Source organism: Oryctolagus cuniculus, chromosome X, assembly GCF_051225735.1.
Source record: "Oryctolagus cuniculus isolate XC-2025 breed Fujian yellow rabbit chromosome X, ASM5122573v1, whole genome shotgun sequence".
In the NCBI taxonomy this organism is placed as follows: Eukaryota; Metazoa; Chordata; class Mammalia; order Lagomorpha; family Leporidae; genus Oryctolagus; species Oryctolagus cuniculus.
Genome location: NC_142888.1, coordinates 113,241,793 through 113,260,383, shown reverse-complemented (window position 1 = coordinate 113,260,383; position 18,591 = coordinate 113,241,793). Strand labels below are relative to the sequence as shown.

Below are 18,591 nucleotides of genomic sequence, written 5' to 3'. Positions count from 1 at the left end.
CTGTTCCCTTTCCAAACCAGCTCTCTTCTATGGCCTGGGATAGCAGTAGAAGATGGCCCAAGTCCTTGGCCCCCTGCACCCGCGTGGGAGACCCGGAAGAAGCTCCTGGCTCTGGGCTTTGGAATGGCACAGTTCCAGCTGTTGTGGCCATCTGGGGAGTGAACCAGTGGATGGAAGACCTCTCCCTCTGTCTCTACCTCTCTCTGTAACTCTGTCTTTCAAATAAATAAAATAAATCTTAAACAAAAAGAATATAGGCAAAGGTCAGTTGCTCAAAGACATTATATGATGGTACATAAGCACATGGGAATGCTCACAATCATTAGGCATGAGAAAAATGCAAGTTAAAACCATAATGCTATATCACTATATACCCATCAGAACACCTGAAATAAAACAAAACAAAACAAACTACTGACAACACCACAGGCTGGGGAGTAGCAGAAAAACTGGATCACTCATATACTGATGTTGGGAAAGGAACATGGTATAGCTGCTCCAGAAATACTCAAGAAGTTTCTTAAATAACTAAACTTGCAGCTACCATAGGTTTCAGCAATTGTGGTCCTGAACATTTATCCCAGAAAATTAAGACTTATGTTCATAGAAGTCTTGCATACTAGGAAGTCTTCAAAGAGTTTATGGAAAATGTGTTTTATGAAGAAACTATGAATGGACTTCAACAGTTTCTTGCACCAAAATAAACTTGCCTTTTAATTTCATTTTTCATGAACTTTTTGAAGTACTCTCTATTAAAAAAAAGATTGATTTGAAGGACAGATGTATAGAAAGAAAGGATAGAGTAAGAGCAATCAAGAGAGAGGTTTTTCATCTACTGGTTCACTCTTCAAATGGCCAGAACAGGCAGGACTGGGCCTGGCTGAAGCCAGGAGCTAGGAGCTTCATCTGTATCTCCTACATGAGTACAGGAGCCCAAGCACTTGGGCCATCCTCTGCTACTTTCCCAGGCGAATTAGCAGGTAGCTGGATCAGAAGTGGAGTATCCAGGACTCGAACTGGCACCCATACGGGGTGCCAGGACTGCCACAATGCCAGCCCCTTGAACTCTCATATAGCAGGACATGGGATTGTTGGAACACATTGTAATTCTGTTTTTAATAATTTTGGAACCTTCATACTATTCTCCATTTTTTGCACTATTTTAAATTCCCACCAACAGTGCACAAGGCAATTTCTCCACATCTTCACCAACACTTGGTATTTTCTGATTTGTTTTGATAGTGGTCATTGTAATGAGTGTGAGGTGGTATCTCATTGTTAGTAATGTTGATCATATTTTCATATATTCATTGGCTATTTGTTTATCCTCTTTGGAGAAATGTTACTAAAATTCTTTGCCCATTTTTAGTTGACTAATTTGTTTTATTGTTTTTGTTGTTGAAAGATAGTTCTAGCCGGCGCCGCGGCTCAATAGGCTAATCCTCCGCCTAGCGGCGCCGGCACACCGGGTTCTAGTCCCGGTCGGGGCGCCGGATTCTGTCCCGGTTGCCCCTCTTCCAGGCCAGCCCTCTGCTGTGGCCAGGGAGTGCAGTGGAGGATGGCCCAGGTGCTTGGGCCCTGCACCCCATGGGAGACCAGGAAAAGCACCTGGCTCCTGGTTCCTGCCATCGGATCAGCGCGGTGCGCCGGCTGCAGCGCGCTGGCCGCGGCGGCCATTGGAGGGTGAACCAACGGCAAAGGAAGACCTTTCTCTCTGTCTCTCTCTCTCACTGTCCACTCTGCCTGTCAAAAAAAATAAAAAAATAAAAAAAAATAAAAAAAAAGAAAGATAGTTCTTTATATATATATGTATAGATATAATTTATTTGACAGGTAAAGTTATAGACAGAGAGAGAGACAGAGAGAAAGGTCTTCCTTCTGTTGGTTCACTCCCCAAATGGCTGCTACAGCTGGTGCTGCACCAATCCAAAGCCAGGAGCCAGGTGCTTCCTCCTGGTCTCCCATGCCGGTGCAGGGCCCAAGCACTTGGGTCATCCTCCACTGCCCTCCCAGGCCACAGCAGAGAGCTGGACTGGAAGAGGAGCAATGGGGAATAGAACCCAGTGCCCATATGGGATGCCAGCGCCGCAGGCGGAGGATTAACCAAGTGAGCCACGGCACCAGTCCCTCTTTATATACTTTGGATATTAACACCTTATCAGATATCAAATTTGCAAACATTTTATCATATTTCATATGTCACCTTTTCATTCTTTTGGTTGTATCCTTTAATGAACGTAAGTTTGATACAGTCTCATGTGTCTATTTTTGTTTTTATTGCCTGTGCTTTTAGTGTCATCTCTTTCTGTATTATTTCGTACAACTCTATATGATTCTACAATTATCTGAAAATAAAATGTATATAAGGGGTTGTGTGGTATTTGTTCTTTTGTATCTGGCTTATTTCACTCAGTGTAATGTCCTCAAGCACAGAGCCTGTAGTTAACAATATTGTATTGAATACTTAAACATTTCCTGAGAGTAGACCTTATGTTAAATGTTCTTTCCATAAATAAATGAACAGGCAAGACTAAACTTCTGGAGGTGACAGGTTTAGGCCTGGATTGTTGCAAAGGTTTCATGGATTAGTATACTTATCTCCAAAATCATCAAGTTGTATACATTAGATATTCACAGAGAGCTTTTTGTATGGCAATCATACCTCAATAAGTGTATCCAAAAATATACACTTGAAAAGTAGAGGCCGGCGCCGTGGCTCACTTGGCTAATCCTCTGCCTGCGGCGCCAGCACCCTGGGTTCTACTCCCGGTTGGGGCGCCAGATTCTGTCCCGGTTGCTCCTCTTCCAGTCCAGCTCCCTGCTGTGGCCTGGGAGGGCCGTGGAGGATGGCCCAAGTGCTTGGGCCCTGCACCCACATGGGAGACCAGGAGGAAGCACCTGGCTCCTGGCTTCGGGTCGGTGCAGCGCGCCAGCCATGGTGGCCATTTTGGGGGGTGAACCAACGGAAAAGGAAGACCTTTCTCTCTGTCTCTCTCTCACTGTCTAACTCTGCCTGTTGAAAAAAAAAAGAAAGAAAAAGAAAAGCAGAAAGATAACACTATCAAAAGTCTAAGTCACGGTTATCCTAGTATCTTCATTTTATAGTTGTAGAAACTGGAGAGTCATAAAGGCATATTTAACAAAAGAGAAATAGACCCACAAAACATTTTTATTGGTAGTCTTACTAATCTCAAAGCATAACTAATTTCAAATTAGACATAACTTAGAAGGTATTTTTAAATTGGACTAAAATAAAATAGGCTACAAAACTAATCATGCTCATATGTTTATGATAACCTATTCTTAAACTTTTTAACTCTCACTATTTAAAATTATTACCTATTAAGTACCTTTAATATATGTAATACTTATAGTACTAAACTCTTAGGCTTTAAGCAATCATATAAAATTTAGCAAAGATTTGATTATTTTGGCAAAAATTAAGAAACCTCACCCAATAAAAATGTGCATAACTTTATAATTAGAAGGGTATCACACAATATTGTATTGCTCTAAATAGATGTGGCTCTTCAAACAAGAGTATCTCCACACACATTTTCAGTAGTATCTGAGGAACAGCTTCTCGGGGTGTTCCTGTTAGAATTTCGCTAGGGAAACCACAGCTTCTACAACCACAGTTATTGCAGAATTTAGTCTTGCACCTATTTCCTTAATTCGTTACCATGCCTAAAACAGATGCCTCAAGAGCATTTAATATCCTGGGGAGAAACAAATGCAAGCCAATACTGCCATGAAGCCCTGTTTTCTGAAGAAAACCATATAATTCCTGGAGTGCCAACTCCAATCCATAGGATTTTTTTTTTTTTTTGGCCCAAGTTAATCTACAAAAAAGCCAAGTGCACTTCACGCTGAGGGAGGAGTGCACATTGGAGCATGCAACCTAGAGAAAAGCATAAGGATCACACACCAGAGGTCAAGTGGCTTCTTCTGTTTGATGTAGAAAACAAAAAAAGAAAAAAAAAACAGAAAATATGCAAATTCCAACTTTTCAAATTAGCTTTTAGACTTTTATCTATCCTGGTTTCAATTAATCTTTATATTTAGAATGCTTAATGCACTATTTTTCTTTTTTGTTGTATTTTAAAGATAATTAAGTGCCACTACATATTTTACTTACCTAAAAGAGGAAGTAAAACTGGGTAGTTGTAAGGCATCACAAAGAGGTTTACACAAGTTAAAGTTGTACTGGCTTTTAAATAACCAAATGGAAACCCAAGTTCATTGTATTTTCCACTGCTAGTAACAAATACCTGAGAACACAAAGTAATGTACAGTTATGACAATAAGGATTTTTTAACTTTAAATATAAATTTCCAAAGTACAGCTTATGTACTTTGGAACCCTCCCATCTCCCACTCCCTCTCCCATTCCATTCGCATCAAGATTCATTTTCAATTATCTTTATATACTGAAGATCAATTTAGTATATACTAAGATTTCAATAGTTTGCACCCACATAGAAAAACAAAGTGTAAAATACTGTTCGAGTACTAGTTATACCATTAATTTTCAGACAATAAGGATTTAACATAAAACTAAACTCACAGCAACATTTAACATCAACATTATTGGCACAGTTTAATTGCAACTTAGAAATAATCTGTGGTTATTCCAGAATATGTCATATTAAGTATTAAATACAAATGTTCAGATGGTATTTATTCTATAAATTATATTTAGAAATGAAATTGTGCTATGCAATTCAAGACCACAATGTCAACAATATCCAAACATATACCTGGTTAGCAAAATGGAAAATATGACTGAAATATCATTAAGTAAAATTATCTATTAAGACAAATTAACTTCTCAAAATAACAAATGGTGTCAAGAGTGTAGTTCTTTTAAAAGATTTATTTATTTAAAAGTCAGAATTACAGAGACAGGGAAAGAGAGAGAGAGGGAGAGAATGTTCCATCTACTGGTTACCAGATGGAGAGAGAGAGAGAGAGAGAGAGAGAGAGAGAGAGAGAATGTTCCATTTGCTGATTCACTTACCAGATGGCCACAACAGCCAGGGCAGGGCTAGGCCGAAATCAGGAGCCAGGAGTTTCATCCAGGTCTCCCACGTGGGGGGCAGGGCCCCAAGCATTTAGACCATCCTCTGCTGTCTTCCAAGGCCATTAGCTGGAAACTGGATTGGAAGTGGACCAGTCGGGACATGAATTGGCCCCCACATGGGATGCCAGCATCACAGTCAGCAGATTTACCCATATACCAATGCCAGCCCAAGAATAGGCTTTCAGAAAATGTAACATTACAAAAAGAAAGCTGAGGGTTGGGCATTGTGGCACAGCACATTAAGCCACCAATTTGGATGTCTACTTTCCATGTTAAAGTGCCTATGTTGCAGTCCCAGCTCTGTTTCTGATCCAGCTTCCTGCTAATGTACACCCTGGAAGGCAACAGGTGATGATGGCTCAAATACTTAGGCTCCTGCCATCACTGTGGGAGACCCAGATTAAGTTTTGTCTGATCCAGTCCCACAGTTATTGTGGGAATGTGGGAGTAAATCAGCAGATGAAAGATTCTCTCTCTTTCTCTGAGTGTGTGTGTGTGTGTGTGTGTGTGTGTGTGTGCACGCTCACATGCATCACTGTGCTTTTCAAATAAATAAAAACAGGACCTATTTAAAGGATTATGTAAGCAGTCCTCATATGTATTAAGCCTTCCTCTATTCCCTATTGCTTCCTCATTCTGCTACTCATTTATTCACTTTCATTCACTATTTTCTGAGTAACCTATTATAAATCAGGTACTGTGCTAATTACTATGAAAGAGTAAGGAAATGTTTTGATTTAATCTGGAAGGCATTTTTTTTTCTCCTGTAAATGAGGCTGGTAGAGCAACCCTTCAATAAAGATGAAGACATTAACCTTTAGTCCATATGCTTACTCCTCATTGATATTCCTGATTTAACATAAATTGCCAGCTCCTGTACACTTGATATGCCATGCTGAAGTCTTCTGGCTATCAGGTTTTCTTCTCTATGCTCTATTTCAGATTTGGTGGTCCAAATCAGGACAACAGTACACACTTTAAAGACCTAGATCTTTACTTTCCCAAAACCCTTTGGCAGGATGATTCACCCAGCGAAAGCTGGGTGTTTAACAGAATCCTTTTACCTTGCTAGCTCTTGGAAGCAGCAATACCAACTACCAGTGCACTCAATTTTTGTTCCATTTAAAAATAAATCTTTCCTGGAGTGGTCATCAAAGAAGGATGTACTTTTCTTTTTAGGGAGGAGAGAACTTCTACTTTACTCATGGCCTTGTCTGAGTAAGGTTGGAATTTGTGGATTCAAAAAGCTTCCATAGCCTAGGCAGCTCATGTGAAGAGCCTCAGATGATCACTGACGACATACATAAGTGTTAATTGTTAAATCAACAAGAGGAGTCACTGTGCACTAACTCCCCATGTAGGATCTCTGTCCTTAAAGAGCTGGATTATGAGAGTCAATAGTAAAACTTGTCACAAAGATTTACTTAGTTTTAGTGTAGTAAGTGGAGGTTATTCTTATGTCTCATTGCTATAGTTATGTCTAAATGCTGACAAAAGACATATCATTCTTGGGTTCTTATTCAAAGTAAGTTAAGTTTCTAAAAATAAATAAATTAAACCTCAGAAAGGCTTACTTTTATTGAATTAAAAAGTATTTTTCCCTCATTGTAAAAATAACCCTTCGGGTGTTCTATTGCACAGTAGAATAACAATAGTTAACAACAATACATTGTATATTTCTAAATAGCCAGAAGAAAGACTTTTGAGTGTTCACACTACAAAGAAATCTTATATATATGATTTGATTCATTAAAACATGTGAATATATTGAAATATGAAATGCTATGAATTATGAAATATTAAATATGAAATTGTACCCCATAAATAAGTACAATTATTGTCAATAAAATAATCTAAAAAATAAATCTTTCCTATGTAATATATGAGTTTTAAAACATGAGTTATGTTAATCAAGATTCTAATATGGTTACAGACATTTAGTTAATAGGAAAGGATAAGTACCTGCCAGCAGGTATGGGGAGATTTTCGTTCCAAGATGTACTGAGTTAAGGGCGAAGGTTCAAGTTCATATTTGTCAAAGGGTAGTTTATCTATTACCATTGGCTCACAATCTACACAGGAGAACCTCACAACAGGATGAGATGTTCGTGGAGGCTAAAAGAAAGGAGAGGAAGATATTTGTTCATGTATCAGACAAGTTACATTTTTGACAATTCTGCAATCCCCTATATATTTTCTTATATCATTAATGAGATACAAACTAACATTTTGAGAGAGCCACTAGACCTTCAGGAATCACCAATAATTTCTATGGGGAGAGGTGACCCAGATTCTTTTTGTTTTTTAAAGATTTATTTATTTATTTGAAAGGCAGAATTACAAGGTGTGTGTGGGGGGGGGAGACAGAGAGAGAGAGAGAGAGAGATCTTCCATCTGCTTGTTTCACTCCCTAAATGGTCACAGAAACCGGGACAGGAACAGGCTGAAGCCAGGAGCCAGGGGGCTTCATCTGGGTCTCCCATTTGAGTGGCAGGGACCAAGAACTTGGACCACCTTCTGATGCATTCCCAGGTGCATTAGCAGGGAGTTGGATTGGAAGTGGAAAAGCCAGGTTTTGAACTGTCGTCCGTATGGGATACCAGCATCGCAGGTAGTGGCTTAACCAGCTGCACTACAATCCCAGTCCCTAGGGACGCAGATTCTTGATCTCTACCACACACTTATCATCGGGAAGATGAAAGCTAAATTAGAGTACGCATAACTAGTAACAACAAAAACTGCTTTAAATATATTTAAGAAGCCATTATGGCCTGTAGGATGAACCTTGAATTTCAAATTCACTTTTGCAACTTCCAAGAACCCTTCATTCCATTATAGCATGAGGTCACAGATAGTCCAGATATTGTTGGGAGGAAGAGGTCCATGAGGTATTCACAGCTTTGAACCACTAACAAGCAAGGCAAAAAATAATAAAGAGAAAAAACAAGACAGAGACCAATAATAAGCTAGCTACAAGGGGATTTTTATAGCACTGTTTCTACCCACATGCTTGCCTTGACTAGCTGGAGCTGGGGATACTTTTGGTGGGGTTGCAAAGGCCTGCATGCCTGAGGTACAAGAGCATATTAATGGAGAGGTCATTTTATTAATAGATATAGTTTGTATGATTAGAAAACCCTAGAAAGAGAAAGTGGGACAACAAGGGCAAGATAGGACAAGGGTAAGGAATGGGGCAGGCTATTCTTTCTGAGATATTTGTAAGAGTAATACAAATATGATAAAATGTCTCTCTCTGTATAAATGAGAAAAAACATTCATTTGTCTTTATTATTTACAAACCTGTAAGATACTCAGGAGTTGGGTAAAACAACCTTCAAATGAGAGTTCAAAGATGGAGGAATGGTAACATGAGTTATATGTGAATTACTTGGAATTTCTTTATCCTCATTTTTCCTGATTTTAGTCTAAATGAAACTTGTGAAATATTATGGGCCTCTAGATTTGAACATGTGAAAAAGCAACAAAGACATGAATGAAGTCCCATCAACCGCAATAATGAAGTAAATTCATCACTAAAACATTTACTCGGGGGTTTGATGGGGCTGAAATTTGACAGGTGTGCCACCTTGGAGCGCCAAAGGGAGGAGGGGGTCATTTACCTTCACTCATAGCAGGGGCTGGCAAAACCCTTCAGTCTTATATTCAGGCTTTCATGGCCACTTTGGAAAAAAAAATGCAGTAGCCCAAAAACAGTAATCCAGGAGAAAAATGCTGTTCAATGTCAGAAATTTCAAAATCTTAGAATACAGATTATCTCGACCAGGAAGGCATTAAACTAGAGAAGTAGTGACCTGGTTGTGCCCTCCAACCCCAGCCCAGACCACACAAGGCTTTCTTACATGGGGAGGAGCAGAAATGAAAATGGGTTTTACCCTTATTACTAGACACTGCCCCTGCTCCCCCCCGCCCAAAAAAAAGCCAATTCATCTGGTACTAAGAGCAACAATAATATCAAGCTATCTTCTACCAAGTGAAGTGACCAAAAAGGCAATTTCTTGCTTACAGATACTTTTTAAAATATTGTTTAAGTACCCATGATTGAAAGGTACCTTGATATAGAACAGAAGCCCATTGAATAAAAAAAATGAAAAGTAGGTCCACGAAGTTCCATAAGGTATCTAATGACACCTCAGAAAAAAATAAGATTTTCAGTATGTGTTGAATTTGTTTATAAAACCTATACAAGATGCAAACTTGGTTTGAGTTTCCTGAGACTGGGCATGAAAATCAATGATGGTGTTTTTTTAGACAAAGTGTTTATCACGTAAATCAAGTCAGCCACTCTGAAATTAAAACCAAGTCAAAGATTAGAATAGCATAAAAATAACATTGTTTTAACACCAAATAGGGCAGTTCAAATGACAAAGACAAATTAAACAGGGAATGAAATGCACCAGAAAATAAAGGCAGTCTTCTCTTGCTTTTAAACATGAGCTAGACTCCCAGCAAGAGCCAGGAGGTAAAGGAGAGATCTAATTGCCTGTGGCATGGCTGAAAGCCTCAAAGATATTTTTTAAAGTTCTTATCTATTTTCTTTGAAAGGCTGAGAGACAGAGACAAAGACAAGAAAGACAGAGATCTTTCATTGACAGGTTCTCTTGCCAAATGTCCACACCAGTTGGTCTGGGCGTGGTCAAGGCCAAGGCCAAGAACCGGGACTCCAAGTATTTGAATAATCACCTGCTGCCTCCCAGGGTGTGCATTAGCAGGAGGCTGAAATCAGGAGGGGAGCAGGGACTCAAATCAAGGCACTCAGATATGAAATGCAGGCATTCCAAATGACATCTTAACTGCTATGCCAAATGCCCGCCCATATTTTAAAAGGTTCACTGTAATTAGGTAACTGCAAACCCAGAATGATGTTTACCATTTTGTTTTATGACACTTACTAGTGAAGGTAAATTCTGATCTGGCCAAAAGGATTCTGGAATTGGCCAGTGTCCAACAGGAACACCAGTTTTAGAATTAGGCCGTACGTAAATGAGTTTATGACAACTATGCCATGGTTGAGAACCAAATGAATTGCTTGGCCTAGATGAATCCATAAGTCCATCTAAAAGTTAAACAAAAGACATACTAAGTCACAATTTTTTTATAGCTGCTGATCTTGTTGTACAAAATTTCCAACTGAAAACAGAATACCAAGTGATGCAAAAATATTTCATGGAAAACAGAAGAAAAAAATTCTACTAACATTTCTAAATATTCTAGCAACTCTTTCCATCTAGTCCATCCTCTCTAATCCAACACCTCTCACTATCCTTAACCTACTATAAGAATATATAGCTTTGCAGAAAACTATTGTAAAACTGCTTCTAAATTTTATGAGACTTCAACACATAAATTAAACACATCAAGATACTACAATTTTTTAAGAATTTAACTACCAAATTATGTAAATGAAATAATTTACTACCTGGTATAGTTTTTACATTTTTGGAATCTGACAAAATAAATCAGAAGTTTCATTTATGTATGAGCATCCTTCAAAAAATTCTTGGAAAATAAACAGTAAGTTTATTTTTGTACAAAAGTGTTAAATCTATGCATAGTTTTTTCATAATGCATGTTTCCATGAATTTCTTGAAAACCCTGTGCATGCATAGATTTCAAAAATTTTTGTGCCAAAATGAACTTATTTTTTTAAATTCCACCTTCCATGTACTTTTTTGAAATATCTTGTGTCCTTTCTATTCCCAATTAGATGAAAAAAAGTTTTTTTGTTAACTGAACACGTAGACCCAAGAACACAGAGGCAAAATAATACCTATTCAAATGGTCTTAAAGATAGAAAGATCTGATGAAAGAATATGTATATATACACTGGGGAGCTGGGGATCAGGGAACAAAAAGCCATGCATAATAGAGCATAATGCTGAATAATGTATACTAAATGCAATTTAATTATTTAAACTAGCATATTTCATTTGTCCCCAACTTCAAAATAAGCAGTATAAGAAGGAGTTACAGAACTTTTTATGTGATGATTCATAAGTATAAATATATAAAAGATATGTTTCAATGACTGGAGTCTCATATTTCTTAAATGACCAGCCATTTGATTTACTTATTTAAGCACTACTTTAAGCAGGTAATTATTTTAGACCAGGATATTTATTGGGATTCAATGATATCTAGGAAAAACACATAATAGCTTTGGAGGACTCCCTTGATGTGGAGCTCACAAATCTGAAGACAGGCATTTTTCTGAGGAAAAGGTTCTTTGCTTTCATTAGAATCTGAGGACAAAGGAGAGCTAGAGCTAGAAAGAAAATCTGAGCTATTTACATGAAACAAAATTCCTCTAGGATTTCAATAAAAAAGTTCTCAGTTCATGGCAAGGTAGGAAGCACAGAATTCTTGAGTGAGCAATCAATTGTTAGGAATATAACATGTCCTGCCTATATGATTGACTTTAAATAAGCTTATGAGGAGGCTCCACTGTCCTATAGGAGAGGAGTTGCTTAACTTAGGAATCTGAGAAATTCCTAAAATCATACATAAAATTGTGTTTGTGTGCATTCGTGTATGTGAGTGTATGTGTGTGTCCACTTTGTCAATTTTCCATGGAAAGGAGTCTATATTTTTCCAACAGATTCTCAAAGAGATATGAGAAGCAAAGAGCAAAAAAAGTAAAAAGGTCACAGACCACAGGATCCATTGCCTCAAAAATGTGTAGCTTTCTGTCTTGTATACTTGGCCTCTTATGGCCTTGACCAAAGCAATTAAAATGTATGAATCAAATCAGACAAGTATCATGGTAATAAGACTCTATGTATACACATGTACTCATACACACAGGGCTTCAAAAAAGTTCACGGACAATGTATATTATGAAATAATTAAGAATGGATTTCTAAATTTTTTCATGAAAATAAATATTTTATTTTTTAAAGATTTATTTATTTGACAGACAGAAAGGAAGAAGGTGTTCCACCCACTGGTTCACCTCCGCAAATGGCCACAAGAGCTGGGGTGGGCCAGGCTGAAGCCAGGAGCTAGGAATTCCATTGAAGACCTAAATTCCGCTGGAGACCTAAATACTTGGGCCATCTTTTGCTGCCTTCCCAGGCACATTAGCTGGAAGCTAGATCGGAATCAGAGCAGCCAGTACTTGAACTGGCATGTTGGCACTGGAAACTGCAGCTTAACACAATGTGCCACGACACTGGCACCTACACTTAGATGTCAATTCCATATTTCCAAGAATTTCTTGAAGTGCCCTGTATTTTTAAATGTGGAACTTTCTGTAAAATCTCATTTGAAGAAAAAGGTTTCTGCAGTTGAAAACTGACCCAGAAAATACTAGTATAGGATCTCGTAAGTATTAGCAATTCCTGGGTAAACATTCACAATCTCTTACTGAGGGATGGTAACTAACACTGACCACTGACCATAAAGATATATGGCACTCACAAGATCAAAACTACTTCAGTGGCTCATCATCCTTAACCTCCAGAAATTTTATGAATAGAGAGGTGAATGAGTAAGTATCATTCAGACTGGGACCAAGGAATTATAAATTGGGACACAGGAACGAGGAATTTTCTTGGGAACATTCAACATGAGATTAAAATTATTATAAATTGACTTCCTGATCATATCCATAGGCAATGAATGTATGGTAGTAGTCTGGATGTGTATTTGTAACTACTTACTGCCTTCAGATAGTGAACACTATGCCTACTGTAATTTGTTGAATGTGTTCTAAATCTCAGATCACTCTTCTATATAACACTTTGGGGTTAAAAAAGTAATCTACCATACCTTCTCCAAGAGGAAGTGGATCTGGTCCTGTTTTTTCAAAATTAATAACTACACCACTCTGAACTTTTTGAACTAAAGATTCTAAACACTGGTTCAACATTCTTTGTGTTCTAACACAGTAGGAGCGACCTACAGCAAGAAAAAACAACAGCACAAAAAAGAAAAAATATCATAAGTTTGATAAAAATAAAATGTTGTTATACACATTATTATAAAAATAAAATGTAAACATTAGAAATCCTAAAATATCATTTGAAATCATCATAACCTCATTGGCATGAGTTTAAGCATTAGAGTTAAAAGATTTTTAAAGGAAACAAGACTGGATATGCCATTTAATGAGAACTATACTCTGCTGTTCTGAATTCTTACAGGAATATTAAACATTGTCAATACCTCCCGTGACTTCACACATCTGTGTGATGGCCGATTCATCAGTTGGTACACTCCCTAGTTGCTCTGGTTCGGTAGAAGCCACTCCAGGCAAACGCAACACCAGGGCAAATAACCTTTGATCCCAACGAAAAGGTTCTTTGGTTAGTTCACTTCCAGGCAGAGGAGAATTCAAGGGAAGATGCAGCTGATAATGCAAAATTGGAAAAAGTTCATCAGAACAACACATACAAAAAGAAAGGAAGCATTAAAGAGTTCATTTTCATTCATGTAACTCAATAAAATTAAGCAATATTACAAAGATTATCAAGATGTTTGACCAAAGTCATTTTTAAAAAATATTTAGTTGAGGGGCTGGCACTGTGGCACAGTAGACTAAGCCTCAGCCTGCGATGCTGGCATTGCATATGGGCACTGGTTGGAGTCCTGGTTGCTCCTTTTCCAATCCAGCTCCCTGCTTATGGCCTGGAAAAGCAGTAGAAGATGACACAAGTGCTTGGGTTCCTGATCCTGTATGGGAGAGACCTGGAGGAAGCTTCTGGCTCCTGGCTTCAGATCGGCCCAGCTCTGGCCACTGTGGTCATTTGGGAAATGAACCATTAGATGGAAGACTCTCTCTCTCTCTCTCTCTCTCTCTCTCTCTCTCTCTCTCTTTCACACACACACGCACACGCACTTTCTCCCTCTCAAATAAATAAAAATCTTTTAAAAAATCTAGTTTAAAGGCAGAGTGACAGAGAAAGATACACAGAGAGATATCTTCCGTCTGCTGTTTCACTCCCCAAATGCCTGTAACAGCAAGGGTAGGGACAAGCCAAAGCCAGGAACCCAGAGCTCCATCTGGATCTCCCACTTGGGTGACAGGGACCCAACTATTTGAGCTATCACCTGCTGCCTCCCAGGGTGCATATGAGTAGAATGCTAGATTAGAAGGGCAGGATCTGGGGCTCAAACCAGGCACTCAGATACGGGACACAAGCACCACTATGCCACAATGCCTGCCCCTTATTCTTTTCAAAATGTTTTATCTATCTATTTATTTATTTCATCTATTTGAAACTCAGAGAGAGAGAGACCACTCCCATCTGCTGATTCACTCCCTAAGTGTCCACAATGGCTAGGGCTGAGCCTGGCTGAAGTTGGGAGCCAGGATCTCCCATGGGTGGTATGGGTCCAAGTCTTTGAGTCATCACTGTGACCTCCAAGGGGAAAACCTGGGACTTAAACCAAGACACTTCAATATGGGATGCGAGCTTCTCAAGAGAGGGAGTGGTAAAGAGGCAGAGAAAGAGAGAGAGAAACAGAAAGATCTTCTATCTGCTGGTTCAATCCCCAAACGGCTGCCACAGCCATGCCTGTGCCAGGCCAAAGCCAGGAGCCAGGAACTCCTTTTGGTTTTCCCACATGGGTGACAGGGGTCCAAGCACCTGGGCCATCTTCTGCTTCCTTCCTAGGTACGTTGACAGGGAGCTGGATCAGAAGTGGAGCAGCAAGTACTGGAACCTGCACTCCCAAAAAGTATGCTGGTGTCACAGGCAGTAGCATAACACACTGGGCTACAATGCCATCCCCCAACCTATTTTCCAGTGAAAAGACATACCTATCACAGAAATGGCTGTATGATTTGTGCCATTTAAATAAAATATGAAACATTAAATCTCACCTCTTCTTGAACACCAGCTGTGCTTGTTAACTTCTTTCCATCAGTGATGGTAATTAAAATAGACGGGTCTAAAAAAAATGGATTTCTCCCCTAAAATACATTTAGAAAGCATTAAATCAATGTAAAATAATAAAAATGTATGTAAACTTTTACATTTGCCTTGCCAATTATCTCTCAAATATTTGATAAAACTTGCCTGGGTAAATAAGAAGAAAAAGATTAGGGGCTAAAATTAAGAGAATCAAAATAACAATCTCTAAAAAGGTAAGATTTGTGTAAACTAATATTTTTATACTTCAGGAATTCTTCACACTATAATATTTAAATACCTGTCTCCCTCTGCTTTCCAAGTAACCAAAAATAATAATATTGAAGAAATTGTAACAGTGGAATTATCCACATTCATGAATATATTCACTTGAGTAAAAATCTTGGCACATACAAGGGACACAAATGACTTATACTCTGCACCTGTACACACTCATGCTGATCATTGTAAGAAGAATTTTTAGAACAGGAAAGAACAATGGTATCAATAGCAAATGCTATTCTGTCTTCATCTTCTTTTAGAGCTTTTTCATCAGATTGAGAATGATGGAGGGATCAGCAAAACTCGAACTTTATCTCCAATTTTCTTGTTCCAATATTTCTCAACAATTTATTCATCCAGTTCTCAGCTGTTTGATGATTTGATTTTAGGCAATCTTAATTATTTAGATAACCAAGCTACATCCAAGAACCAATAACCAGGGATATTTTTAAAAAATAGGTGTTTAAAAGGTATATGTACCTCTTTTGGAAGTCATGAAAAGCACCAGAAAACTTGGTAAACACAACCAACTTAAAATTCTTACCCCAAGTCACCAAAATAAATTAGCTGTACTCACTCAAATTTTTTTTACCTGTCCATAATTGTCTATTCCAGATATTAATCTATTGAGATTTAACAAATCAAATGAGGATCTTAGAGCCTGACCAAGAGTAGTCAGTCCAGAAGCCTGAAGATTTTTTAGTTCGCTCATGAATGTTGCATGATTTTCCTTCCAACCAGCCTGAAAACCAAACATTTACAAAGAAATTCCTAATTATACAATGAACAGTATATAACTGCAAACAGCTACTAACAGTAAGCATCAAACTTCCAACAATATATTTGCTCCTTATCCTAATTCAATTTTATATCTTGACTGAGTGAGTGGAACTAAAGCACGCGATCAGTTTCAGAAAGATCTGCTAGCTTTACTAATCAAGAGCAAAGAACTCAAGCAAGCAATACATTCCTCCATCATGGTTGGAGAGCTAGGGTTCAAGAGGCCCAGTTTTCTATCCATGCTCAAGCAAGACTACCAACAAAAATACACCTTGGTATCCTGAGCATGCTGCTAACGATGAGCATGGAGTAAAGGATAAAAGGAAGCAGTATGTATTTTTCAAATGCATTGTCCTTTAGAGACAATTAGTTAGCTACTGACTGTCTGACCTAAAAGGGTTTTTCTAACCAAGATTCTTCCTCCCAAGAAATATTTTCACTTTTAAATTAGAGTATAAAGGCAATTATAGGCCTAGTGGCCACACTTACTTAGAAACAACCCTACTGGCATCTTCAAGCACTCAGAAAGGCCCAAATATAAACAAGGAGACAAATAAAAGAAACAATTTGGCAAACAAGCAGCATCCTATAGGCACCACCAGCAGCAGCTGTAAACAGCAGTAAAGAACCAAGGGTTCAAGATCATCAGTCAACATATTGTGATTGGTTTGGAGAACAGAAGAAAGGAAAGGATTATGCTTACCAGTCAGTGATAGCTATAAACAAAGCAGAAGAAAATACCAAGAACAGAAGTCAAAAGAAGATGGCAGCTAACAGTAAGTCACAGAGAAGGTCAGCAAGGGCGAGAGCACACAGCACAGTTTGGCAACATGGCAGAACAAATAGCTACTTGAGCCTCAGTAACCTTGAGGGCAACAGGGTGATACGGTGCATGTCAAAGCTATGCCCACCATGCAATACAGCTGGAGAAGGGAACCAAGGGTAAATAATATAGGGGCTACTGGTGGGGCACAACAACTTAAGCTGCAGCTTGCAAGGCAGGCATCCCACATCAGAGTGCTGGGTGGGTCTTGGCTGCTCCACTTGTGATCAAGCTCCTTGAAAATGGCTTGGGAAGCAGTGGATGATGGCCCGAGTGCTTGGCCCCTGCCACCCATGTGGAACACCCACATGGAGTTCGAGGCTCCTGGCTTCAGCCTGGCTCAGCCCTGGCAGTTAGTCATTTGGAGAGGAATAAACCAACGGGTAGAAGATTCTCTCTCTCTCTCTCTCTCATTCAGGTAAATAAACAAATCCTTTTAAAAATGCAGTAAATAATACAGAGAAACACTAAATCACTTAAATTTTAAGCTTAGCTGAATGCATACTTGTCTATTATCCATACAACTAGAGCAAACACTCTTCCCTAGTTTCAGAGTCTCCCAAAGCAATTTGGATTAGTAGAATGACCAAGAGCTAGAAAGGCGGCAAGTTATTGCCTAATGAACCTTATTATGAAATTTTTGTGTGACCTCGAACAAACCCAGTGGCTTCTTAGGACATAAGTTTTCCTATTTGAAAAGGAGGGGGAGGTTATCACACACAGCAGGTAAAATACTGCTTGAGACACCCGCATCCCATATTGGAGTGCCTGGGTTTGAGTCCTGTCTCTGCTTCCAATCCTGCTTTTTGTGAATGTACAACCTGGGAAGGCAGCAGATGATGGCTTCAGTGCTTGGATTCCCACCACTGGAGACCCAAATGGAGTGTTCCTAGCTCCTGGCTTTGGACTGGCCCAGTCCTAACTGCTGCAGGCATTAGGCATTTGGTCAGTTAGCCAGTGGTTGGTAGCTCTCTTCCTGTCTCTCTGTATTTCTATGACTTCCGAATAAATAATTTAATAATCAATAATAATAAATAATAATTTATTTATTTAAAAGAGAAATGGGCCAGCGTTGTGGCTTAGTGCATCAAGTCACCACCTGCCCACATGGGCACAGGTTCAACTTCCAGATGCCCCAATTCCATCACAGCTCCCTGATAATGGCCTGGGAAAAGCAGCAGGAGATAGTGCAAGTGTTTGGGCCCTTGTCACCCATGTGGGAGACCTAAATGAAGCTGTGGCCTCTTGGCTCTGGCCTGGCCCAACCCTGGCCATGGCAGCCATTTGGGGAGTGAAACAGTGATGGAAGATTCTCTCTCTCTCTCTCTCTCTCCTTCTATCTCTGTAATGCTTTCAAAATAAATAAGTAAATCTTTTTAAAAGAGAGAAAGAGAAGGAGAAGGATTAAAAAGCATGGCACTGAGTGATGATGTGAATTACATTCCCAGACAATGTGTCATTCACATGGTGATCTATGAGAATGGCACCCCCTGGGGTTAAACAGTTCACAACTTGCATGAAAGTGAAAGTGGTCAGGGTTAAGATTCATTCCAGGTCCAATAGTCAGGAATTCTGCAAAACTAAAAGTGTGCTTAGTTTGTCGTTATTGGTCTTTTTAAAGATTTCTTTCTTTATTTATTTACTTAAAAGGCAGAGTTATCAGAGAGAAAAAGAGTTAATGTTTTCAAAATTAATTCATTTAAGAGGAAGAAAGAGAGCAAGGGAAAAAGAGACGCACACATGGGTCTGGGA

General features: G+C 38.9%; 1 protein-coding gene across 9 annotated transcripts in view; it reads right to left on the bottom strand.

Annotated features, from left to right (window-relative positions):
• Window positions 1-18,591, bottom strand: part of INTS6L (integrator complex subunit 6 like) — a 70,295-nt gene that overhangs the window by 25,714 nt on the left and 25,990 nt on the right. For 6 of the 9 annotated variants that reach the window (XM_051827572.3, XM_051827575.3, XM_051827576.3 and 3 more), the window contains 7 exons: window positions 15,829-15,978; window positions 14,927-15,016; window positions 13,267-13,450; window positions 12,871-12,999; window positions 9,993-10,156; window positions 7,045-7,197; window positions 4,139-4,271 (listed from right to left, as the gene is read on the bottom strand). In XM_051827572.3, coding sequence (XP_051683532.2) covers window positions 4,139-4,271; window positions 7,045-7,197; window positions 9,993-10,156; window positions 12,871-12,999; window positions 13,267-13,450; window positions 14,927-15,016; window positions 15,829-15,978 — 1,003 coding nt within the window. The remainder of the gene's footprint in view (window positions 1-4,138; window positions 4,272-7,044; window positions 7,198-9,992; window positions 10,157-12,870; window positions 13,000-13,266; window positions 13,451-14,926; window positions 15,017-15,828; window positions 15,979-18,591) is intronic. The other 3 variants (XM_089324164.1, XM_089324165.1, XM_051827577.3) reach the window with 1 other exon arrangement.